This window comes from Capra hircus, chromosome 3 (assembly GCF_001704415.2).
Source record: "Capra hircus breed San Clemente chromosome 3, ASM170441v1, whole genome shotgun sequence".
Taxonomy (NCBI): domain Eukaryota; kingdom Metazoa; phylum Chordata; class Mammalia; order Artiodactyla; family Bovidae; genus Capra; species Capra hircus.
This window is the reverse complement of record NC_030810.1, coordinates 62105527-62131014: the sequence shown is the minus strand read 5'-3', so window position 1 is coordinate 62131014 and position 25488 is coordinate 62105527. Positions and strand designations below refer to the sequence as shown.

Here is a 25488-nt window from a genome sequence, read left to right as displayed (position 1 = left end):
ACAAAAAAAATGCATCTGCAATCAAGGAACAAGCTGTTTAATCTGCTTTACTTTGGGTGCCACATTTCTCAGGTAAGGATTTTTATGTGTTTTTATATAGTCTCTCAAAGGACGCTCTAGGACCCATGAATCCGTGTGAAAAACTAGTTCTTTCAAGGTGGAGCTGCAGAGGCAAGTGGGGACGGATGCCAGCCTCATTAGGGCCCGACAGAAGTCATAGCCACTTAGGTGCCCCATTAGTCAGTCCTACCGGTTGCCTGCCTTTCAGTGATAGCCCTATGCCACCTTCGGCTCCCAGAGTCTTCTGACTCAGGCTCCAGATTGGCCCTTTAGCTGGCCACAGTTCTGCTACTTGCCCCTGACCGTTGTTGACTGGGAAAAAAAAAAAAACACATAACCTAAAAGTTGAGAATTATGTTTTATTCAAGGACATCTCCAAGGACTGTAGCCCAGGAAGGCAGCCTCTCAGATAGCTCTGAGAGACTATTCCAAAGAGGGTTTTTGCAGAAAACAAAATAAAAGCCATGTAGTGGAACATCAAAAGATTTACTGCTAATCACAAAAAAACAGATATCTCAAGCTAATGATTTTCTGGGAAGATGAATGTGGCCTAATGGCAGTTATTCCTTTGATATACGTCTTAGCCATCCAGGGCAAGTATCCTGTTTTCCTCCATCCTGAATTCCCCTCAGGGCATACCCTCAGTGCCACTATAGTGGCTGAAGGTTTGATGGCTGGCAACACTTGGTGTTTATGGGAATGGCAGCAACACTTTTTGTCCACACCATCCAGCTCTGTAGGTGCTCAGACCTCACGTGCTAAGTCACTTCAGTCATATCCAGCTCTTTGTTACCCTATGGACAGTAGTCCACCAGGCCCCTCTGTCCATGGCATTCTCCAGGCAGGAATCCTGGAGTGGGTTTCCATTTCTTCCTCCAGGGGATCTTCCCAACCTAGGGATTGAACCTAGTCTCTTACATGGGGAGGCAGGTTCTTTACTGCTAGCGCCTGGGAAGCCCCAGACTCCACAAGGAGCCTTATTAAGATAGCAAGGAAGTCTGGCTGAAGAATCACTTATAAAAATAGCGTGTACCTGAAGGCCTACAGCTTGGCTCTTTTGTGTTTCAAGATCTTATAAGGTTTAAGACACAAGTTTCTATGATAGGTTCAGATCTTTAAGTAATTCCTATGTGGACTGCTTCACAGGGAGTGGGCACTCAGAAGGGCTACAGGGGCCCATACAGGTGTGACCCCTGCCTGCCTTTCTGGCTTTACCTCCTGTTACAGGCAGGGGGTATCTCACATTTCAGGCGTATTGGTCTCCGTGGTACCTTACCACATTCAATATCTTTTACTTTTTTCATTTAATAGATTGTATTCCTCTTACTCCCCCATGCCCCAATATAAAACTACCAGTTGGACTCTGAGTAGCTTTAGAAAGACTTAAGGCACTTATTTCCTTGTATGGGAAATATCTCAAAACTAAATATGTCTAGCATTATACTATTTCCTCTAGATGCAGGACGTAATACTATTTAATGATCTATACAGCTTAATTCTATTACTGTAGGTTTCTGGCACGTTTTCCCAGCGCCAGTGCTAGCAGAGATATTGGTGCCGTAACGAGTCCTATCCTAGCGGCTTACCATCTCACTGTATGTAGATGAGCTCTAGTGGGTGAAGATCCTCTATCAAATTGTAATCGTTTTCACCTCACCATTAACTTGACAAATATTTGAGCACGTACTGTGTGTACTCTTACCTGAAAGCTGGGTTTGCCTCTTGGTGGATGTCAAGCCAAAAGAACCAACCAAGCCAAAAATCAGAAGGAAGGAATTATTATTTGCAGCAAATAAGGAGAACACCAGGGATCTTTCTCAAAGCAGTGTCTCCTGGGACAGTAAAATTGGGAAACTTTTAAGTTAAGGGCACCTGCATATTTATGAAGGGGCTGGGGCAGTCGACAAGAGTCCAAGTTTTAGTTGATTGAAGTCATGAGGGTCAGAAAAGGTTAAGTGTTACGGGCTAATCTTTACCACTGAAACAGAACTGGGAATCTTTACAATGGATGTGTTACCTATGCTGTTGTTACGTTTCTTGTCTGATAATAGTCATTTGTTTGTACATTCGTTTGTTCCCTTAATATTGTTGATTACTGAGACCTGTTTAAGGACCAGCATTTGATCCAAAAAGGCTGAGGCCAAAAACGGCTTCTCTTATGACAAAGTCACACGTATTCTCTTTCTCCAGGGACCCACCCCCTGCCCAGCCTATCTGCTTACAATATGGTTCTAAGTGCTGAGGTTAGTGCAGTGGGCTTGATAAATTCCTTTCCCTGTGGAACTTAGATTCTAATGGAAGAGATGGATTTTAAACAAATTTAGCAAAATAATTTGATTTCCAACAGTGATGACTGCTATGAAAAAAAAATTAGGTGGCATAAAACATGAACAGTGGTCTCAAGATGGTCAGAAAAGGCCTGTCTGGGGACTTGAAGTCTGAGGAAGAATATTTCAGGCTGAAGGAGTGGCAACAGCAAAGACCCTGGAGGCTGGAAAACATTTAGTATGTTTAAGGCAAGTGTGCAAAGGAGTGAGGGAAGAGCCAGCGGTAGGGCTTTCCAGGCCCTGGAAAAGAGCTTTTAAGTTTATCCTGAGACACAGGAAATCATGGGAGGACTTTCAGTAGGGGAATATTGCTTAAAAGTGACTAAGCTATATTCTTGCAAAGATAAAGATTTTTAAAAAATCATCTTTAGACAAAGTTTCGCTGGTTAGTCTGGAACAATTTTATCCGACTTCCTATATTATAGCAAAGCAGAACTCTTGACTATAGAAAATAGTTCAAAGATAAATAAAGTTTGTACTCACATTAAATGTAAAAGTCACTTCCTAAAGATAGTTCTTTAAAGGAGGAAAGAACTTGAAATGTTATTTAAGGTTAAATTCAGCCTTTAATTTTGCAGGTAAGAAAGCAGAGGTTGATAAAGTTTGTGACTTGCTCACAATCACAGAAATGAGACTTGAACCCAAAACTCTAATTCACAAGTGCTCTTTGCCCTCTGCCATCCCAGTGCAAAGTAGCATGCCAATTACTTTCCAGTCTCCACCTGGACGGGAGGTGGGAACCCACCGTTTCAAAGGCAGGGAGGGAGGGGAATCGTGGCTTCACTTCTGCCTGGCTGGGTGCTCTCATCTTCTGTTTCTCTTTTTGGTTGAAGTATTTGCAGCTATGCAACGTCTCAGTTGGGAATCATGCATTTGAGGACAAGGGCACGGAGGAGTCGGCCATGGCAGTCTGTTGGCACTTCTACAAGCAAGGAAACATCTATCCTGGAAATGATACCTTTGACATTGACCCAGAAATTGAAACTGGTGATATTCTTCTATAAGCTAGAACTTCCATTTTTAACTCCTTGATTTAAAGTCAGTAATTTCATCTCTGAAAATATCGATTTGGCCTGTGCTAGTAGGTCATAGTAAGAACTGTATCAGTTATGCCAGGTACTCTACTATGCCTCATGATTCTTAAACAGACCAACAAACAAAAAATCAACAAGACAAGTTTATTGTTATCCTCACTTTACAGAAGACCAAAGTGTGGCTCAGAAGGTTTAGTAATCTGCTCAAGGTGGACCTAGTAAGAGACAGTGCTGAAATCTGACCCAGGCTGTGCTCTTAACCATTTTATTCCACAACTTCTCTTCTGGATAAGCCAGTTTAATAGATAGATATTGCCCTTATGAAACAAATGTTTGAAAGTTCTTGAATATATGATATATAAAACTTTCTCCCCTCAATAGTACTTGACTATTCAGTATCTTTGGGGGTAAGTTGAGGAGTAATGAAATTCCCTCATAGCTCAGTCAGTTAGAGATATGCCTGCAGTTCAGGAGACCTGGGTTCAATTCCTAGGTCAGGAAGATCCCCTGGAGAAGGAAATGACAACCCACTCCAGTATTCTTGCCTGGGAAATCCCATGAAGAGAGGAGCCTGGTGGGCTACAGTCCATGGAGTCGCAAAGAGTCAGACACAACTTAGCAGCTAAACCACCACCAGTGAGAACCAGAATTTAGAATAGCATAGCTTATTCCCATTAGCAAAGTTCTATTTACACTTTGTACCTAAAACATTAGCTTAGGTCATTGAGTTAAAAAGTAAGTACTTTTAGCAGTAGCCGCTGGGACTTTTTCTTTGAGAAAAATAATAAAGTATTATAGTACTGACTAGTAAAAACCTTCTATGATGCTGTCTTCCTTTTTTAAAAAAGTGTTTATTGAGGGAAAATTGTCAACACATAATATTTTTAAAAAATAGATACTGTAAAAAAAAATTTTATCTTAGACACTCTAGGTGCTTCAAATGTATGCATAGGATACAAAAAGGGAGAGGGGCCTCAAAATTTAGGCTGAAAAAGACAGGAAGGAAGATGGCCTTTTATACCCAGTGAAATAGAATTCAGATCTTTCTCTACCTCCATCCACTCAAGAAATGTTATAGTCACATCTTACAAACAAATAAAAGTCATCGTCACCATGTGGTATGGATGTTTAGATTTAAAAATCTTAATTCACAAAAATACCAGAATCTGAATATCCAGTTTTCATGATATGATCCCTTCAGGAGGCAGTTTTCGGTTTATTTCAGGTGCTATTTTATGTTTTGTTCCTTTCTATGGCAGAATGTTTCTTTGTGGAACCAAATGAACCTTTTCACATTGGAACACTAGAAGAGAATAAACTCAACTTAACACTGGACTTTCACAGGTGAGGGAAGCAGGTGGGAGGTTAACTCCTGTTTGTGTGTACATGTTTTCACTGCACTGAAGTCTCCTGTTTTCCAGACTCATAACAGTGGAGCTGCAGTTTAAACTGAAGGCCATTAACCTGCAAACTATTCGTCATCATGAGCTCCCGGACTGTTACGACTTTACTCTGACTGTGAGTGTGGGCTGGGCTAATTTGATTCCTGTCTGGAGAAAAATTGTTTTATCTAGTTATGTGTTCCATCTACTTGTGTTGAGGGTTGATCAAATGTATAGGGTGTTCTTGTCCTAATTGGATATGCACAGAGGAGACATTGGTTCAGCTAGCTCTGTTAGTCCTTTCTTAACTGCATTTTCACTTTCCGAGGTTTTAGTTATCATGGTCAACCTCTGTCTGAAAATATTAAGTGGAAAATTACAGAAATAAACCATTCATGTATTTTAAACTGCATGTCATTCTGAGTAGCATAATGAAAACTTTCTGACCCTCCTCAGTATGAATCATCCTTTGGTCCAGTGTATACCATCCGTTAGTCACTCAGTAACCCTCTCAGTTACTTATTTAACTTATATGCACAGTACATCATGAGAAACGCTGGACTGGAAAAAACACAAGCTGGAATCAAGATTGCCGGGAGAAATATCAATAACCTCAGATATGCAGATGACACCACCCTTATGGCAGAAAGTGAAGAGGAACTAAAAAGCCTTTTGATGAAAGTAAAAGTGAAAAGTGAAAAAGTTGGCTTAAAGCTCAACATTCAGAAAACCAAGCTCATGGCATCCGGTCCCATCACTTCATGGGAAATAGATGGGGAAACGGTGGAAACAGTGGCTGACTTTATTTTTGGGGGCTCCAAAATCACTGCAGATGGTGATTGCAGCCATGAAATTCAAAGACGCTTACTCCTGGGAAGAAAAGTTATGACCAACCTAGATAGTATATTCAAAAGCAGAGACATTACTTTGCCAACTAAGGTCTGTCTAGTCAAGGCTATGGTTTTTCCTGTGGTCATGTATGGATGTGAGAGTTGGACTGTGAAGAAGGCTGGGCGCCGAAGAATTGATGCTTTTGAACTGTGGTATTGGAGAAGACTCTTGAGAGTCCCTTGGACTGCAAGGAGATCCAACCAGTCCATTCTGAAGGAGATCAACCCTGGGATTTCTTTGGAAGGAATGTTGCTAAAGCTGAAACTCCAGTACTTTGGCCACCTCATGCGAAGAATTGACTCATTGAAAAAGACTCTGATGCTGGGAGGGATTGGGGGCAGGAGGAGAAGGGGACGACAGAGGATGAGATGGCTGGATGGCATCACTGACTCGATGGACGTGAGTCTGAGTGAACTCCTGGAGTTGGTGATGGACAGGGAGGCCTGGCGTGCTCCGATTCATGGGGTCGCAAAGAGTCGGACATGACTGAGTGACTGAACTGAACTGAACCCTCTCAGTTGTTTACATATCACAGTATTTGTGTTCAGATAAGCTTTATTTTACTGAAGAATGGCCCCAAAGCTGGTGATTCCAATATGCCAAAGTATTTCTTTAGGTGAAAAACTGAAAGCTCTTAACTTAATGGAGACAGAAAACCAATTGTATGTTGAGATTGCTTAAGCTACAAGAAGAAATCTATAGGTGACATTGTGAAGAAGGAAAAAGAAATCCATGCTAGTTTTACTATTGCAGCTCAAACTGCAAAAATTAGGGCCACAGTGTGATAAGTATGTAGTTAAGATGGAAAAAGGCATTTAATTTGTACAAGATACTTAGACCACATTCATCTAACTTTTATTATAGTATATGTTATAATTTTTCTATTTTATTACTGTTGTTTAGTCGCTAAGTCATGTCTGACTCTTTTGTGACCCCATAGACTGTAGGCTCCTCTGTCCATGGATTTCCCAGGCAAAAATACTGGAGTGGGTTGCCATTTCCTCCTCCAGGGGATCTTCCCAACCCAGGGATCGAACCTGCGTCTCCTGCATTGCAGGTGGATTCTCTACCACTGTGCCACCAGGGAAGCCCACTTTTTAAAATTATTACTGTTTTTACTCTCCTGTGCCTAATTTATAACTTGATCAAAGGTGTGTATGTATAGGAAAAATATTATATATGAATTTTGGTATTATCTGTGATGTCAGGCATCCGCTGGGGATCTTGGATAAAGGGGAGGGACTCTTGTACCCACTTGTTTAGTTGTTAATCATCAGTCTTCTGTACCTCAGCGTAAGTTCTCTGAGGGCAGGGACCTTGTCTTGTTCACTGCTGAGTCTTCAGGACCAAGAACAGCACCTGGCAAATAGAAAAAGAACAGTTTGTAGGTTTGTATGGTTAGCTCCCAGCAGTTGGTGGCAGTCTGCTTAAGGTCATTGCCAAGGGTTCTTGCTGCTGAGTTTCCTCACTGAGGATATTTGCAGCGTATGGAAGTTATTGCTCACAGTGCCTCCTGCATGCTGCCTCTGAAAGTTCTGGTTAGCTTCCTCTTTGTATTCCAGTTGCAGATGGAGCTTTGATGCTCTGTATGGAGCACTAGATGCCTCTCATGCTGGTTCATCATCTCACAAGGATCTGAGTCAGTAACGCAATGCTGAGAGGCATATGCAGGACAGCATTTGATAACGGCTAGCCTTCATATGGTCCAGATTTCTAGTACTACAGTAGCAGTTTGTATCAAAAGTTATGTCCACACTCAACTAATTGGCTGTTAGAAATCAAGTTTTCAGAAATTGAGATTAAAAATATTTTAGGATGTAGTATAATATAATAATTATGCATATTGTTTAATAAGAAAAAGCACTAATTCTGTAAGACTGTATTTGGGCTACACATTTTGATCCTAATAGTAACCAGCAAGTTGTGAATTTTTAAAATTACATGATTTTTTAAAAATTGAGCTGTTAGCCACAGTCTTCTCTCTGTCTGTCTGTCTGCCTCTCTCTTATAGAGAAATGATACTTTTTTAAAAAGTCTTATAATCTTCAGAAAATGAAAATCATGGCATCCGGTCCCATCACTTCATGGGAAATAGATGGGGAAACAGTGGAAACAGTGTCAGACTTTATTTCTGGGGGGCTCCAAAATCACTGCAGATGGTGACTGCAGCCATGAAATTAAAAGATGCTTACTCCTTGAAAGAAAAGTTATGACCAACTTAGATAGCATATTCAAAAGCAGAGACATTACTTTGCCGACTAAGGTCTGTCTAGTCAAGGCTATGGTTTTTCCTGTGGTCATGTATGGATGTGAGAGTTGGACTGTGAAGAAGGCTGAGTGCCGAAGAATTGATGCTTTTGAACTGTGGTGTTGGAGAAGACTCTTGAGAGAATTATCCCCAGCTATGTCTGTTCATTGTGTATTTAGCAGTACATCTCATAGAACTGTGGTGGAAACTATATCCTATCAGGTAATTTGATAATAAAAGCCATCAGTGTGACTTTTGCCCTAAATAAACATGAACTGTGGCAGTATATCCTTGATGTAAAATATAAGGACTTTCAGTTCAGTTCAGTTTAGTCGCTCAGTCGTGTCCGACTCTTTGCGACCCCATGAATCACAGCACACCAGGCCTCCCTGTCCATCACCAACTCCTGGAGTTCACTCAAACTCACGTCCATCCAGTTGGTGATGCCATCCAGCCATCTCATCCTCTGTCGTCCCCTTCTCCTCCTGCCCCCAATCCCTCCCAGCATCAGAGTCTTTTCCAATGAGTCAACTCTTTGCATGAGGTGGCCAAAGTATTTGGAGTCAGACAAATCTAAATTTTAATGTTAGCTTACCAGTTAGTAGCTATGTAATTTTAGGCAACTTATTTAATTGGCATGAGCCTCAGTTTTCTCATTTGTAAAACCAAATTAATGCCCACCTACCTGACAAAATTGTTGTGAAGATAAAATATAGCACATATGAAGGACCTATCTAATTATCTGGTATGTGGTAGATGTTTGATTCAACAGCTGATTAAGGTTATCTTGTGTGTGCCCAGTTGGGTTCATAATATAAAGTAGTACATTATCATTCATTCATAGTAGTTTGATAAATTCTTGCAACTTGTATTTTGAAGCTCTTTATTAAGTGTGTAGACATCTAGGGTTTTTTGTGTTCACTTGAACTGACTCTTTATCATTGTGAAATGGCACTTTTTAACCCTTATCATATTCTTTGCTCTAAAATTTACTTTGATGTTAATATAACCATTCCAACTTTCTTATAACTAGTGTTAGCATGGCATATCTTTTTTCATCCTTTTAAATTATTTGTATCTTATATTTAAAGTAGGTTTCTTTTTACACAGCATATAGTTGAGTCTTGCTTTTTTAAGCCAACCTAACAATCTCTACCTTTTAATTAAGGTGCTTATATCATTTAAATTGCATGAAATTATTAATATGGTTTCTTTCTTTTTTTGCCTTCTTTTGGATTAACTGAGTGTTTTTTTTTAGGATTCCAGTCTATCTCATATGTTAGCTTATTAGCTATAACTCTTTGTTGTGTTATTTTATGGTTTATAGTACACATATTTAACTTATTACAGCCTACTTTCAAGTGATCGTGTGCCAGTACATGTATACCATAAAAACCACCTGGCATGGTTTTCCTTCTGCATACAGGGCTTCCTTTAATATTTCTTATACTGCAGATCTGCTAGTAATAAGTTCTTTTTGCTTCTGTATGTCTGTAAAAGTATTTCACCTTCGTTTTTTAAAGGTAGTTTCACGAGGTAGAGACTTCTAGCCTGGCTGTTTTTACCCTGGAACTTTAAAGATTTTGCTCTTTAGTTTCTATGGTTTCTGATGAGAAATCTGCTGTCTTCTTCGTCTTTGTTCTTCTGTATGGGATGTATCCTCACCGCCCCCACCCCCCCGCCCCACCCCGGATGCTTTTAAATTTTTTCTCTTCATCTCTGGTTTCAATGGTTTGATTCTGATATACTTGTATGTAGTTTTCTTCATGTTTCTTGTATTTGGGGTTCATTGAATATCTTGGATCTGTGGGTTTATAGTTTTTATTATGTTTGACATTTACTCAGTGTTATTTCTTCAAATATTTTTCTATCTCTTTCCCCCTACTTTTCAGAGATTCCAGTAATATGTATATTTGGGTACTCGAAGTTGTCCTCTTTCTTTGATTTAATTTTCTCATATTTTCTCTGTGCTTCACTTTGAATAGTTTTACTGCTGTGACTTCAAATCACTAATCATTTTTCCTGTATTATCTAATCTGTCATTAGTTACACTCAGTTTCTTCTTTTTCATTTAAAGAATTCAGTTTCTTCTAAACCTTGCTTAGATGTGATTGACATTAAGTCAGAGTTTATTGGATATTTACTGAGCACCTACTATTTGAAAGACCCCGAGGCTCTTTGTATGGGCAAAGCATGGTTTATTCTTGGCAAAGATTTCTGACTCATTCAAATAGTGCTGAGCATCTTCTTTGTGTGAGGCTGGGTCTCCACAATGATAAAGATGGGCATACATTATCAATATCCTTGGTTGCTTGTCACGGGAAGAAACTTATAGTCTAACATGAGTGGAAACAGATTAACTAGACTTACTAAGTTTATTTGTAATCTTTTGTCTGAAGTGATATCTGATTATACCACATGAAGATTTTCAATTAAACTCATCTAAAAGAATCCTCCTGCAGTGTAGGAGACCCAAGTTCGATCCCTGGGTCTGGAAGATCCCATGGAGAAGGGAATGGCAACCGACTCCAGAATTCTTGCCTGGAGAATTCTATGGACAGAGGAGCCTGACAGGCTACAGTCGATGGGGTCACAAAGAGTCAGGCACAACTGAATGACTGACACAACAAATGGCAGACTTGAAAAGAACTTTCCTTTTACTTTAGGACCTGAGAGAAGAGGCACCAAAAATGAAAACAAAACCCCCAAACCAGGCTGATTTCCTTAGCTTGCCTTCCAGGTGTCTGCAAGGAGAAGGTGGGGGAGCTTGAAGGGGAAGACAGTGGAAGAGCTATGAAAGCTGTTCTGGCATTTGTCCTGTTGGTGCCTGGTGTCCCAAAACAGTTATCACTGAAGCCAGACATACTGTTGGTTCCCTGAGACCACATCCTTTGTAATATTGTACATATGGTTCCAAAGTGACAAAGAAAATGAACCTTAGAAGGAAAATAGAAAAAGCTCCACCTGAAATGTTTCAAGACGGAAATAATGAGCATCTGTGTTAGTAAGAACAGCATTAAAAATCTATCCCTAGCCAAGGCTCTGCTGGAAGAAGGGGGATAACGTGCTTGTACTTGCTCAGGAGGGCATCTAGAGGTGCTGAGAATGAGAGGAGGGGGAAGTTCTCTTGTGTTACAAGTGGTTCAGGGCTTGAATACTATCCTAGAAACTTAGGATTTTTAGAGACTAAACATTCTTTACAGAAGATCTAACTCAACTTTCTCAGCTCACAGAGAAATAAAGGGAACTTCCTGAGGTTGAAGGAAGTTAGTTAGCATCAGGTGATAGTTGAGGATCTGGGTTTCCTGTAACTTTGGGAGAATTGTTTCCTAGTTAATTCCTGGCAGCACCTTGGCTTTAAAAGCAGTAGGTATGTTTTTGACCCTTTTCCTATTCTTCACAGATAACTTTTGACAACAAAGCCCACAGTGGAAGAATTAAGATAAGTTTAGATAATGACATCTCCATCAGAGAATGTAAAGACTGGCATGTATCTGGATCAAGTAAGTAATGAATTTTACTAGTTTTCAAAATGGTTATTAAATAATATTAAATGGTTATTAAATTACTCGTCCCAAGGATACGTGGAGCTTCAAATGAAAGAATTGGATCATGTCCAAGTCCCTAATTCATTTTAGTTATCTAATGTTCCAAGTAATTCATAAGTTAATTTAAATGGTTTTTCTTGCCTTTTCCATGAGCCTTCACTGGCTAGTCCTTACTAAAAAAAAACTGCTTATAATTCCCCCAACAACAACAACAAAAATCACATCTTCTCAAACCAGTATTTATCGAGTGTTTATTGCATAAGTACTTTGAGTGTTTATTGCATAAGTACCCCCAACAACAACAACAAAAAATCACATCTTCTCAAACCAGTATTTATCGAGTGTTTATTGCATAAGTACTTTGAGCTACACTTTCCTTACTTCAGTGTTTTAAAATATCTTTGAGATAGGTAGCATCCCTATTTTTTACAGATAAAGAAACTAAGGCTCAGAAGTGAATTTTGGTGTCTTTGGTCATATATCCAGGGAGAATTCAGGTAGGATTTGACCCTGAAATATCCCACACATTATAATTATCTTCCATCCAGGTCGAAAAGTAGATGAAATGAGGACAGAGTACAGTCCTAGAAATATAGACACAAACTCATTGAGTATCGCTGAGAATTTTGGAGCTGAACTAGATGAAATTGACTGGAAAGAATTGATCTTGTTTCCTAGTTCCTTGTAGTGGCGTGTAATAGTGTGTTGTGCTTGACGTTAATGATTAGGTCAGAAGGTCTTGGATTCTAGTAAGCAGAAGCGCCATTCCAAGTACCTGCTAAGATGCAGTTTTCCCAGCTTCACACAAGACAGTCAGTAAGTCTGGCAGTGAGACCCAGGAATGTGCAGTGAGTCCTTATTCAGACCATACTTGGATAATAACTACTTTAGGGTTCCCTACTAATGGATTCACAAAGTTCAGAAATAGTAATGAGATAGCATGAATAAATGAAATAAAATGTCTTCATTTTAGTATTCTTTTCACTAATAGGTAACTTCAAATATATGAAGACCTGGACTCACAAACTTCAATTATAAAATTTCAATCACAAAATTGTTTATTTGAAACACAAACCTGTTTTGTCATCTGTAAACATCTTAATACTTCAGATACTTGGGAACAGGGAAAATGAGAGCATATGAAGGTGCCTGGGACATAAACTTTCTCTCAAATGTTTGTTTCTTTTAAGTTTTTCTGAAGTAGATATAGTCCTTCATATAACATTTAGATGCCTCTTGACAAAAGTATGGGTTGCTTCATTACAGTATAGCCTTGAGTTCTTTCCATCAGCAGAGAGCAGCCCAACTTGTTAAGTAAGACAAGCTCTATAAGGGAGCATGTGACGGCCACCCTCCGCTCTTCACCTAGCTATGCTTCTGCTGGGAGGACTGATTCCCAGAATCTCTGTGCGGGTGGCTCTGCCTTGTCATTCAAGTCTCAGCTAAAAGCCACTGCCTCTGGTGAGGCCTGCCTTCACTGTGCGAACAAACCTTTCTTCTCCCCATTCCCTCTCCCAAAGCTCCCTCAGCAGTGGTGCTCAAATTTTAGTGTTACCTGGAGAGCTTAGGAAAGCAGTTCCTGATTTACTAGGGCTAGGGTAAGGCAGGAGGATGTTCATTTCTAACAAGTTCCAAAGAGATGCCAAGAACCACTGATAGAGTGACGGATACTGGAGACAAACTGCAAAGGTCTGTACGCTGACTCTGCACTTACTGGCCTGGAATCTCAGGCAAGTTCTGTGACCGCTCTGGGCTTCAGTTTTCTCGCCTGCAAAGTGGGGATAATCACACCTACCTCGTGGGGTTACTGTGAGGTGCAAATGAGTTAAATCTTCAAAAATGCTTGAAACTACCCCAGGTAGGAAATACACTTAGTAGCTGTTTGGATTTACTTTCTTCCTATCACTTACTCCTATCAGGAAGTATTTTGTTCCTGAACTTGTTTACTTTTTTCTCTTATCTCACTGGAGTAGAGGTTCCACAAGGTCAGGGACTCTATCTGTCTTGTTCACTATTGTATTCTCAGCATGTGAAAATACACCTGATGCTTAATGAGTATTTTATACCTAGATAAGTATATTTAAATAAGATATACGGGAACCCTAACTGTATTAAGAACAAAAGATGACAGGTAATAGTTAAATATCTTTGATACATGGTTTTGAGGACTTTTAACCTTCTTTAAATACTAACAGAAGAATCTGTATCAGAGCTTTTTTTGTTTGTTATCTTTGTACAAAGAATACTTGAATTTTTAAAATTATTCTAAACGTGAGTGTGAAGAAGGATCCATATAAAACTTGAAAATGTTTCTGAGGAAAAAAAAATGTTTCTGAGGATGGAAAAAAAAAGACGACACATTATGTCTTTCGTCAAGTGATTTAACATGAACATGTCAATTCTCCCTAGATTAATCTATAAATTCAGCATGATTCCCCCAAAAAATTAACAGTAAGATTGTTATTGGAATTTGACATTTTGGTCCTGAAGAAATATGGGAAAATAACAAGTAAGACTAGCCAGCAGAAATTCTAGGAAAGTAATGAGATGTATTTTTCTTAGGCATTAAAACACACAAAAAAGTTGGAAAGGGAAGATATGGTACTTGAATACATTCAACAGCCATTTGGTACATGATAAAAATGGCATTTCACATCACTTGCTCCTTTTATTGGTAAAAACTAATGAATACTGATATCCAATGATGAAGAAGATGTGTGATGTGTGTAGGCATGTAAACTGGCATGATATTTTTGCAGAGCAATTTCTTAGATCTATTTTTAGAAAGATGTGTATGCTTTAACCCAACAATTCCATCTTTGGATATTCATCCACCTAAAGAATCACTTGAACCTGTGCACAAAGAGGACCTGGAGAATGGATTGTAGTAGTGAAACCAGATTACAGCCTGAACATCCTTACAAATAAAGTCTTGTACATCTGTACTGAAATGACGCAATGCAGCTGTTAAAATAAATGAGGCTAAAAATGGGGGGGGGGGGGCGGGTAAGAAGTAGAAGTAAATGTCACCACACTGATGTTCCAGCACATAAGCAGGTAACCTTCTTTCCTCCAGTTCAGAAGAACACTCATTACATGATGATCTTTGATGTCTTCATTATTCTGACATGCTTGGCTTCGTTAATCCAGTGTGTTCGATCTGTGGTGAGAGGACTTCAGCTTCAGCAGGTAGGAGTCACTGCTTTCTAGGAATGCACTGGTCGTTTTGATTGACAGAAGTTCACCATGCCTCCCCTCTTTTCCCTAAAGGAATTTGTCAATTTTTTCCTCCTCCATTATAAGAAGGAAGTTTCTGTTTCTGAGCGAATGGAATTCGTCAATGGATGGTATATTATGATTATTATTAGTGACATATTGACCATCATTGGATCAATTCTGAAAATGGAAATTCAAGCTAAGGTAAAATTTTTTCCTATTTATGTCATTGTTAGTATCAGATTTGCCTTAACTGTCGTTTGTTTTTCCAAAATGTAAGGATTCACAGAGTACAAGATTTTTTTCAAACATTGTATTGGGTAAACCTGAAATAACAGTAATTCGTAAGAGTATAGTCAGGAAATATTTTAGGCTGTTTTTCAAAGTGTGATTTAAGTCCTCTCAATCAGGGTTGTTTGGGTAAAATACCCCATGTCATCTGATAAAATACCCCACGTTAGACCCACTGAATATGAACTCTGAGGTTGGGGCCTATAAATTCTTGCACACACTGAAAGTCATACACACACCAAGATAACTAAGGTAAAAGATTTTTTTGTTGTTGTTCTTAGGAGGAATGCCAGAATCTTCAGTAGAAGGAGCTGGACTGTGGGCAGGAGATGGGAAGTGAGGCCAAAGTACTATTGTGCGAGTCCTTGCAGTTATTCCTTTATCCATTCAAACTGAGAATATTCCCATTTTCTTGCTGTTACCATTGATGTACTGCAAGGTTTTCCATTTTAAGTTAGGACTAATCCAGCTTGTATATCAACCCTCCCCCAAAGCAAAAAAAAAAAAAAAATACTGTTCAAACTAATCTTGTTTAGATTTAGGTTTTTCTATCCTCAACTGCAATTAAGGATGAGTATGAACCACATGGGGAGCCTGTTTTGGTTGAGATTCCTGGGCAGAGATCTCAAATGCAATAGCTCAGATATGATAAGAGCTTATTTCTCCCTCATGTAATTGTCAGGGTGGGTTTTCCAGCCTGGCAAGTCATGCAGCTCCACACAGTCATTTAGGAATCTAAGTTTCTCCCATCTTTTTCTCTGATGACCATTGAAGGCTCACCCAGACTGCATGATTGATACTGGATTGTCTCATGAACAGGGTGCAGCCCATGGAAGGGAGAACCTGGTATGGTAGGTAGTAGGTCTCTTATAGTCATCCCTTGGCTCAGAATGGCAGCCTTCATTCTGTCCAGTCCTGCTGGAGAAAATTTAGCCACATCTGACTGCAGGGGAGCTGGGAAGACAGCCCACACATGTACCTCAGAAAGAGAGAGTGAGTTTAGAAGCCATGGAGCAGCTGTCACCATATGCCAGGGTAATATATATCATTGAAATAGATGTTTAACTTTAGGGAACAAATAAAGAGAAGTAGGGGGAGATTTGCAGCAAATCTTCATTTTTACTAATCCCACCTACCATTAACTTCAGTGAGCCCTTAATGGTGTACAGCAGTCTTTCTACATTTTTCTAGACCATGCATTCCCCCTGCCTTCTAGCTGATCATTTCATATTTTTTCTCGCTTGAAACTTCTAAACTTCTAATACCTCTTTTCTATCCTTTCTTCTAGCTGATGACCTCACTTTCTGTTTCACAAAATATTAAACAGAATTGAAATTCTACAAAATCCCACTTCATTTATCTACCCATCAACATCAATGCCCATACACTTTGCATTTTCTCTTACTGTGGATATAATATTTAGGTTACTATCCGGGGCCAACTCCTCCATGTGCCTATCAGATGCTGTCCCTGCTTGCTTGTTCCAGACCCATGAGCATCAATGCCCATACACTTTGCATTTTCTCTTACTGTGGACATAATATTTAGGTTACTATCCAGGGCCAGCTCCTCCACGTGCCTATCAGATGCTGTCCCTACTTGCTTGCTCTTCTTACTCTGTTTCTCATGCATCCTTAATTTCCTGTTCTCTGCCATGGCGTTTCCATGAGCATGTTTTTTTGTGTTTTTTTCCTTTCTTTCTAAAAAGACAAAATCTCAACCTGTTCTCTCTCCAGCTACTTCCCCATTTCTCTGCTCTCCTTTACACAGCAAAAGACCTCAAAAGAGTATTTAATACTGTTTCTGGCTCTGTTCATCCAGTTCTATCTTGTATCTGTTCTAATCAGGCTGCACGGAAAGTGTATTTTCCAATGACCTGTAACTGTTGCTGTGTCTAATATTCAGTTATTTACCCTCATTTTGACCCATTAGCAGCTTTTTAACACTGCAAGCACCTTCTTTGTTGATGAGTTTTTTCGCTGGCTGTCACTTACCTAATTTTTCTCTTGAATCATGGCTGGTCTTCCCTTCCCTTTGCTGTTCCTTCTGACTTCACCAAGCTATTTAAGTAACAGAGCTTCAAGGCAGCGTGCTTAAACACCTCGTTTTTCTGCCTTTGTTTTGTGATCTTATCCTATCCTATTGCCTTAAAGAGTACCTATTTTCCAATGATTTTCAAATCTGTTTCTCCAGTTTGGAATTATTCCCTGAACTCCAGTCTCAAATATCCAACTGTTTCTTCCACATCTTCACTTGAATGTCTACACAGCTTCACAAATTTAACATACCTAAAACAATCATTGTCTCAATGGACGTGAGTTGGCGCAAACTCTGGGAGTTGGTGATGGACAGGGAAGCCTGGCGTGCTGCAGTCCATGGGGTCACAAAGAGCTGGACATGACTGAGTGACTGAACAAAACAACTCCACCTCCAAAGTCAAAGCTCACTTCTCTGTGGCCTTTCAAACTTCAGTTAATGGCAGCTCTTTTCAGCTGTTCAAGGAAAAAAACCATAGATCCATCCTTGGCTCCTCTTTTTTTACTAATTCCCTCTCCTCCATATCTCATCCAAGAGAAAATCCTGTTTATCTACCTTCAGAAATCACCTCATTACCTCCACCATTCCCAGCCTGGTCCAAAGCACCATCAGCTCTCATCTGCATTACTGCAGTAGCCATCTCTCTCTTCCACAGTCTGCTCTCAACCATAGAGCCAACACTGGATTACAGCACTCCTATTCAGAGCTCTCAATCTCCCTCATCTATTCAAAGTAAAAGGCAAAGTTGTTAAATTATACTTGTGAAGCTCTAAACTACCTGCTTCCTCACCTCAGTGACTCCTTATTCTCCTCTATCATTCTCTAGCCAGACCACTATCTTGCCAGATGCCCTCCTGCTTTTGGGCCTCTGCAGATACTGGTCCCTCTGCCTGGAAAGCTCTTCCCCTAGATTCTTGCTTGGTTTGCTCCCTCACTCCCTTCATGTCTTTGCTCAAATGCCCCCTTTTCAGTGAGACCTTCCCTGATCACCCTTTTGAAATGCAGTGCACAGCCATCCTTTGTCCCCTTCCCTGAATTTTCTCCTCTCCACTTACCATCAGCCCATGTATGAAGGGTTGCGCTAACTAACTTCTGTCATCTCTCTCTACACCCACTAGAATGTAAACCTCATGAGGGCAGGGAATTTTGTCTGTTTACTACTTTGTCCTTAGCACCTAGAATGGTGCCAAACTCTTCGCTACTCAATAAATAATTTTTGCCCCAATGAATTTCTGCTATATAACTGATAATTTTTTTCCACTGTGTTTTAGAGTCTAACAAGTTATGATGTCTGTAGCATACTTCTTGGGACCTCTACCATGCTTGTGTGGCTTGGAGTTATCCGGTACTTTGGTTTTTTTCAGAAATACAATGTAAGGAATTCCACAGATCTCCAAGCTGTTGGTATTTCTCTTTCAAAGTTACTACACTGCTTTGTTTGAAGGACAAAGGGATTCTAATGACTTCTTTTACTTTCCCAGCTCCTCATTCTCACCCTCCAGGCGGCACTGCCCAATGTCATCAGGTTCTGCTGCTGTGCAGCCATGATTTATTTAGGCTATTGCTTCTGTGGATGGATCGTGCTGGGGCCTTATCATGATAAGGTACTAGTAAACAACTTTCTCTGTTGCTGTTAAGCTCTCAGGGTAGTACCAGTGGCTTGCTATTCTTTTAAAATAAGCTCTTTTTACTTTGTGACTCAGCCTTAAAGGTTGAAGGTATTGTGTCTGTTGCCATGTTTTTAAACTGGTGAGGTAAGACCAGGTGGCACTAATGGGAAAGAACCCGCTTCCCAGTGCAAGACATGTAAAAGATGTGGGTTCAATCCCTGGCTTGGGAAGATCCCCTGGAGGAGGGCAGGGCAACCCACTCCAGTATTATTGCCTGGAGAAATCCCATGGACAGAGGAGCCTGGCAGGCTATAGTCCATAGTGTTGCAAAGAGTTGGACACAACTGAAGCGACTGAGCACACACACAAGGTAAGACCAGCTTGAGAGGATGGTCAATTCCTTGGTTGCCTCAGCTCCTTTTGTGAGCAGTGTCAGATAGTTAAGTCCTTCTTACCATCAGTGGAGCCAGGTTTGACAATTTGATTCATCAACATATATTTATGGGCTATTTAGGTAATTTTTATTGAAATGTGACTTTATTTTTTAAAGTAGTATGGGGAGAAACTTGTAGAAATATTTGAAAATTTTGTTTACTAGAGTTATAGTCTTGACTGTAATACCATCATCTTAAATGGAATGAACTTTAGAACAGAAGCATGAGCATTTGTGTTCGAGACCTGAATGCAGAAGCATTTCAAGGATCTCTTTCTATAGAAAAGTAAAGGAGAGGGTAAAGGCTTGACTCAGAGGAGCTGGTCTGTCCCTTCCGTGTTTTTCTTCTTCAGTTCAGGCTCCTCCTATGAAGAGGAACATCAAGAAGGAGCTCCTCGTTCCAAGAAAAACAGTAGGCATGTACATACTATGTAGATCACAAAGCAAATGTCTATAGGAATGACTTTTCCCGGTTGTCTCCATTGTGTACATGTTATTAAACTTTTGTTTGATTTTCTCTTGTTTTTTAAAAAAAAAATGCCTGTGGTTACCTAAGGGTATTTGTTTGAAAGGGTAACTTGGGATATCTAGTTCCACTATTTTTATTATGGAGTCATGATCAAAGTCTCCAGTGGGAAGGAACATGAAATAAAATGAGTATTTTTTTTTTTTGCAGTTCCGATCTCTGAACATGGTCTCTGAGTGTCTTTTCTCGCTGATAAATGGAGATGATATGTTTGCCACATTTGCAAAAATGCAGCAAAAAAGTTACCGGGTCTGGCTGTTTAGCAGAATTTACCTCTACTCATTCATCAGCCTTTTTATATACATGATTTTAAGTCTTTTCATCACACTGATCACTGATACGTATGAAACAATTAAGGTAGGGTCATCAAGAACCGCGAGGAGTGACATTTCCCTAGAACTTGTAGAGAGTCAATAAAATACAGTACCTAATGGGGAGGAGATCAATGGAATGGTAATTTCTTCTGAGTAGAGAAAAAGGACTTCAATTTTAGATCCCGAGAAATAGAATTTCTAGAATGTTGCAAGGTTTGTCTTTGAGTAACTGTGTGTTTTCAAACAAGCTTTCTAATCTTTTATTAGCATTATAAGGATCATTAGGTATTGGGTTAGTGAAACATGACATTTCAGATGGTCAAAATCTTGTGGGGAGCTTTTAAAATCCAATTTTCATGAAGAAAAATTGACCTCTTTATTTGAAGTGTGCTGTAACTGAACTCATCATTCTGCTAGGCCCTTCTTGGGACCACTCCAGAGGCTTGGTCTCCAGAACAGTCAAGAAACTGATAGGTCAAGAACTCGCCATGTATATGTTCCACATTTAGGAGCGTGATTTGAAAAGCTGTTATCATTTAGTCGCTCACTTGTGTCCAACTCTTAATCACTACTACTGTTATTCACGCTGGATTTTAAAAATCAGTTTGAGCCCTTTAAAATATGGAAAGGCAGAATAAATATCCATATGTATTCAAATTTCTAATAACCTTCCCACATGGCGCTAGTGGCTCAAGAACCCATCTGCTAATGCAGGAGATGTAGGAGACTTGGGTTCGATCCCTGGGTTGGGCAGATCCCCTGGAGAAAGAAATGGCAATCTACTCCAGTATTCTTGCCTGTAGAATCCCATGGACAGAAGAGCCTGGTGGGCTACAGTCCATTGCAAAGAGTTGGGTACAACTGAAGCAACTTGGCCTGCACACACACGTTAGTAGTAGCACGTTAGGTATATTATTGGCATAGACACTTCCATCTGGGGACTTCTGTTTCTGAACATGAGAGGGTAATGAAACCTGATGCCATGTGAATAGATAAGGAGAAAGACGATCAAGAGTTGATGGATTATATACTGGTAATTACAAATACCTTGTTCAGGCAATCAGGGCTGTGACTTCATTCTTACTGAATCAGGTGTCAAGAACTGACTGTCCTCAATGCTCACTTGACCGACTTGCTTAGAGTCACCAGGGAGACTGGAAAGAATGTAGTTGTACCTGTCCAAATCCCTTCCCATGGTGCTCTAAAAGTTCACTGCCTTCACCTCTGCATGTAGAAAGCTATATTTTATTCAAGGGTGATGATATCTGAGGTCTCAAAGAGTAATGTGAATGGACAGCTCTTGACACAAGCTTAAGACTCTTAGTTTAGATGTTAACCTCTTTCCACGGACTCAGGGCACTTGTCACATGGGTGAGTCCTTTCTGATCCTTTCTGGCCCAGGGCCCATTCTTGGGATCTTAGATCCCCAAACTGAAATAAATATTAGATCTTTATATAAATCTCTCTGTCTGGAAGAGAGACTCCAAAATAGTATGCAGGCTGGATTTTCCCTGGAAGGAGGTCTTAGATTCAGATTCAACATGTCCATTTCAGGTTGACTCAGACCCACGAAAGAGAGCCCAGGAGGACACTGCAGAATCTTAGACCCACTTTTCCTTAGGCAAACCTAAGAGTGGCTCTAGAGGCTCCATCGCCATGAAAATACATGGAAGCGAGTGAACTATCCCTTTAGAAAAACCCCTGCCTAACCCACCCCTGTGGGTTTCCCAGGTGGCGCTAGCAGTAAAGAACCTACTTTCCAGCGCAGGTAGATGTAAGAGATGCAGGTTCGATCCCTGGGTCGGGACGATCCTCTGGAGGAGGGCATGGCAATCCACTCCAGTATTCCGTGGAGAACCCCATGGACAGAGGAGCCTGACCGTAGGGTCGCACAGAGTTGGACACGACTGAAGCGACTTAGCATGCATCCCACCCCTGTAGCCAAATGATCCACTCTGAATTTGAAATAAAGCTGTTCTCAAGGGACTTATTAATGAAAACTTTTTTTTTTTAATTCTTCTGTATAGCATTACCAACAAGATGGCTTTCCTGAGACTGAACTTCATATGTTTATATCAGAGTGCAAAGATCTGCCTAATTCTGGAAAGTGCCGATTAGAAGAAGACACTCCAGTATCGATATTCTGCTGTTGTAAAAAGTAGCTGTTAGGCTAATCTGTGCTCTGGAGAGAATATATTATGTAAATGAGTTGAGAGATAAAAATAGGTATTTTAATATCAGATGTAGTATGTCTGAAGACTACTATTTTGAGCAAATTGATGACTGTAATTCATCAAGAACTGTGTTTATATTTTTAAAGCAATATTTAATGTCTATAGCTTTGTGCTAGGTTTATTTTTTTTTAAAAACCCACTTTGATGAGGGAAACTGTTGGATTCTTATCCTGGTTTTTTTTTTTTTGCCACTTTTAGGATATGTTTTCCATACCTTTCTTTACTCTTGCTTCCAGTTATTTTGACTGTGCTGACTGTGTCATCAGTAGAAACAGTGCCTGGTCTGATGTCAGCCAAGTCACTAACCCTGGCCTGGACCATTCTCAGTTGTCATCTGAGAGACGGGATGGTTGCTGTCTATCCAGTAATCATTGGTGGCTCAGATGGTAAAGAATCTGCCTGCAGTGCAGACCTGGGTTCGATCCCTGGGTGGGGAAGATGCCCTAGAGTAAGAAATGGCAACCCAGTCTAGTATTCTTGCCTGGAAATTTCCATGGACAGAGGAGCCTGGTGGGTGTAGTCCATGGGCTTACAAGAGTTGGACACAACTGAGTGACTTTTAACTTTCTAAAAGAATGAGAAGGAAAAAAGTCACCAGCTAACAGTCACATATTTGGTTCTGAAGGACAACTGTTATTTGATACTGTTTTGATTTCTGGAGAACAGATTTTTTGGTACTCACATATAGGTTTTCTCCTTTCCTATAGTATTAAAGGACAAAGTTGAAAGAGTATTCTATTTATCTATGAAAATTAAAGTGCATACCACAAGCATATTCAATCCCACAAGGATTTTTATTGGTACTTGCACAGCCTTGTGAAAAGTACGTGATGCACCAGGTCCCTTGGGGGCACATTCATTCTCACAGAAAAGAGTAGCATTTCAGGGTCACTAATCATGGTTTCATGGGGAGAAGTTCTATAACTGACATCAGAAATATTTTAGAAATCAATTATGTTCAAAATTTAAAAATAAATGGGAAATGTATGCCTTAAAAAGACATAAAACCAAAGTCTCTACTCCTTGCAGACTGCTGATTAGAAGCTTCAGGGATTTTCACAACATAAGTCTTTGTTTTGTATGCTATTTATTCAAACAGAAATGAATTCAGTGATGTGATGTCCAATAAAGGTTTTCTGAAAGCAAGCTCTGTTTTTCAAGAAAATTGATCTGTTAATTTTTCATTTTAAGGGCTAAATGAAGGTAACCTCAAGACACTGAACTCTTATTGTTTTAACACAATAACATTCATAATAATGACTCTAGGTATCAAAATGTGAGATTCTGCAATGAATATAAGCTATTTTGTAGTACCTATGGCTTTTAAAAACTAGAAATCTAATCTCTAGGTGAATTTTTTTAAATCTTCATTCTAGTATTTGTGTCACAATCATTTTTGGAATTTGCTGGAATGCATTGAGTTTTGAGATTGTGTTCATTATCTGACAGATACTTCTTTTTACCCCTTCAGAAGTTTTTGGATTAGCAGTAATATTTCAGTGGAAATGTGAGACCACTGAATTACTGCTCTGAGGTTTTGCTTTTCTCTGAAGTCACTATGTTCCTCCTGTGGAAATATAGCCAATGACTTGACACCTTCGCATCTTTCTCCTGATTGATCAAGCTTTCTTATTGTCGGGAATCCGTGATAAACTCCAAGGCCTAATTTTTAGTAATCATCCCCATGATCTTAGCTGGAAAGTTTCTAAGTTTCTCACCATTAGGTAGGATATGGGCTGTAGATTTTTCACAGATGTTCTTAATTGAGTTGAAGATATTTCTCTCTGTTCCTATTTTGCCAACAATTTTTAAAATCATGAATGAGTATTGGATTTTGTCAAATGAATTATTTGCATCTATTGATATTATCGTGATTTTTTTTTTGAGCTCACTGATATGATGAATTACATTAGTTTGAGTTTAGAATGTTGAACTAACTTTGCATACCTGGAATAAATCCCACTTGGTTGTGGTGTTTGATTATTTTTATACATTGTTGCTGGAGAAGGCAATGGCACCCCACTCCCGTACTCTTGCCTGGAAAATCCTAGGGACAGAGGAGCCTGGAAGGCTGCAGTCCATGGGGTCGCTGAGGGTTGGACACGACTGAGTGGCTTCACTTTCAGTTTTCACTTTCATGCATTGGAGAAGGAAATGGCAACCCACTCCAGTGTCCTTGCCTGGAGAATCCCAGGGACGGCGGAGCCTGGTGGGCTGCCGTCTATGGGGTCGCACAGAGTCGGACATGACTGAAATGACTTAGCAGCAGCAGCATACATTGTTGCATTCAATTTGCTAATCTTTTTTGTTGAGGATTTTGCATCTATGTTCATGAGAGATATTGCTGTGTAGCTTTTTTGTTTGTAGCGTCTTTATCTTTTTTTGTTATCAGGGTAATGATAGCTTCATAGAATAAGTTAGGTAGTATGATCTCTGCTTCTGTCTTCTGGAAGAGATTATAGAGAACTGGTATAATTTCTTCCTTAAATGTTTGGTAGAATTTACCAGTGAACCCATCTCGATTGGTGCCTTCTGCTTCAGAAGATTAGTAATTATTGATTCAATTTCTTTAATAGATGTAGGCCTATTGGATTATCTATTTCTTCTTGTAGGCCAGGAATAGACCCACATCAATATAGTCGACCAATCTTTGACAAGGAGCAAAGGCAATACAGTTGAGCAAAGACAGTCTTTTTCACAAATGAAATAACTGGATATTTACATACAAGAAAATGAACCTTGACATAGACTTGACATCTGTCACAAAAATTAACTCAAAATGGATCATAGTTGTATATGTAAAATGTAAAACTGTAAGATTCCTGAAAAAAAAAAATAGAAAAATCTGGATGACCTTGGGTTTGGCAACAACTTTCCAAATATAACATTAAAGGTACAGTCCATGAAAGGAAAATGCCCTTTTGAAAGTGAAAAACAATGCCAATTGTGAATTAACTTACTAGTTTAGAATGGTCAAGATTTGGTGCCTAGAAACAATAATTTATATCTTAACGTGTGATATTTACAGCTTTCAGCCATCTGACTCCAACTATCCTTCAGTCTAACACTGCCTGCCTCTTCTCCATCCCCAATTTCCTCAAACACTCAGTTTAAACATTTCCTAGAAGCTTGTTACTTAAAAAGTGATGGGTGGACCAGCCGTATCAGCAGCATCTTCTAGTTAGAAGTGCAAACCCTCAAATCCTATTCCAGACAGATCCACTGAATCAGAGTCTGTTTATATCAATTTGCTGATATAAAAAAGTGTTATCCCAGTTTACAGTCCCCTTCTAAAGGGACTGTGGTTCCTAGTGGAGTCCTAACATTTTGAAGTGAA

General features: G+C 39.7%; 1 protein-coding gene across 1 annotated transcript in view; it reads left to right on the top strand.

Moving 5' to 3' along the window:
• The window catches only part of MCOLN3 (mucolipin 3), a 36214-nt gene extending 12917 nt beyond the window's left edge, over positions 1 to 23297 (top strand). The window contains exons 4-13 of the mRNA XM_018045687.1: positions 3221 to 3374; positions 4681 to 4765; positions 4843 to 4939; positions 11346 to 11445; positions 14567 to 14679; positions 14761 to 14910; positions 18306 to 18407; positions 18516 to 18638; positions 19754 to 19960; positions 21945 to 23297. Coding sequence (XP_017901176.1) covers positions 3221 to 3374; positions 4681 to 4765; positions 4843 to 4939; positions 11346 to 11445; positions 14567 to 14679; positions 14761 to 14910; positions 18306 to 18407; positions 18516 to 18638; positions 19754 to 19960; positions 21945 to 22079 — 1266 coding nt within the window. The 3' untranslated portion in view covers positions 22080 to 23297. The remainder of the gene's footprint in view (positions 1 to 3220; positions 3375 to 4680; positions 4766 to 4842; positions 4940 to 11345; positions 11446 to 14566; positions 14680 to 14760; positions 14911 to 18305; positions 18408 to 18515; positions 18639 to 19753; positions 19961 to 21944) is intronic.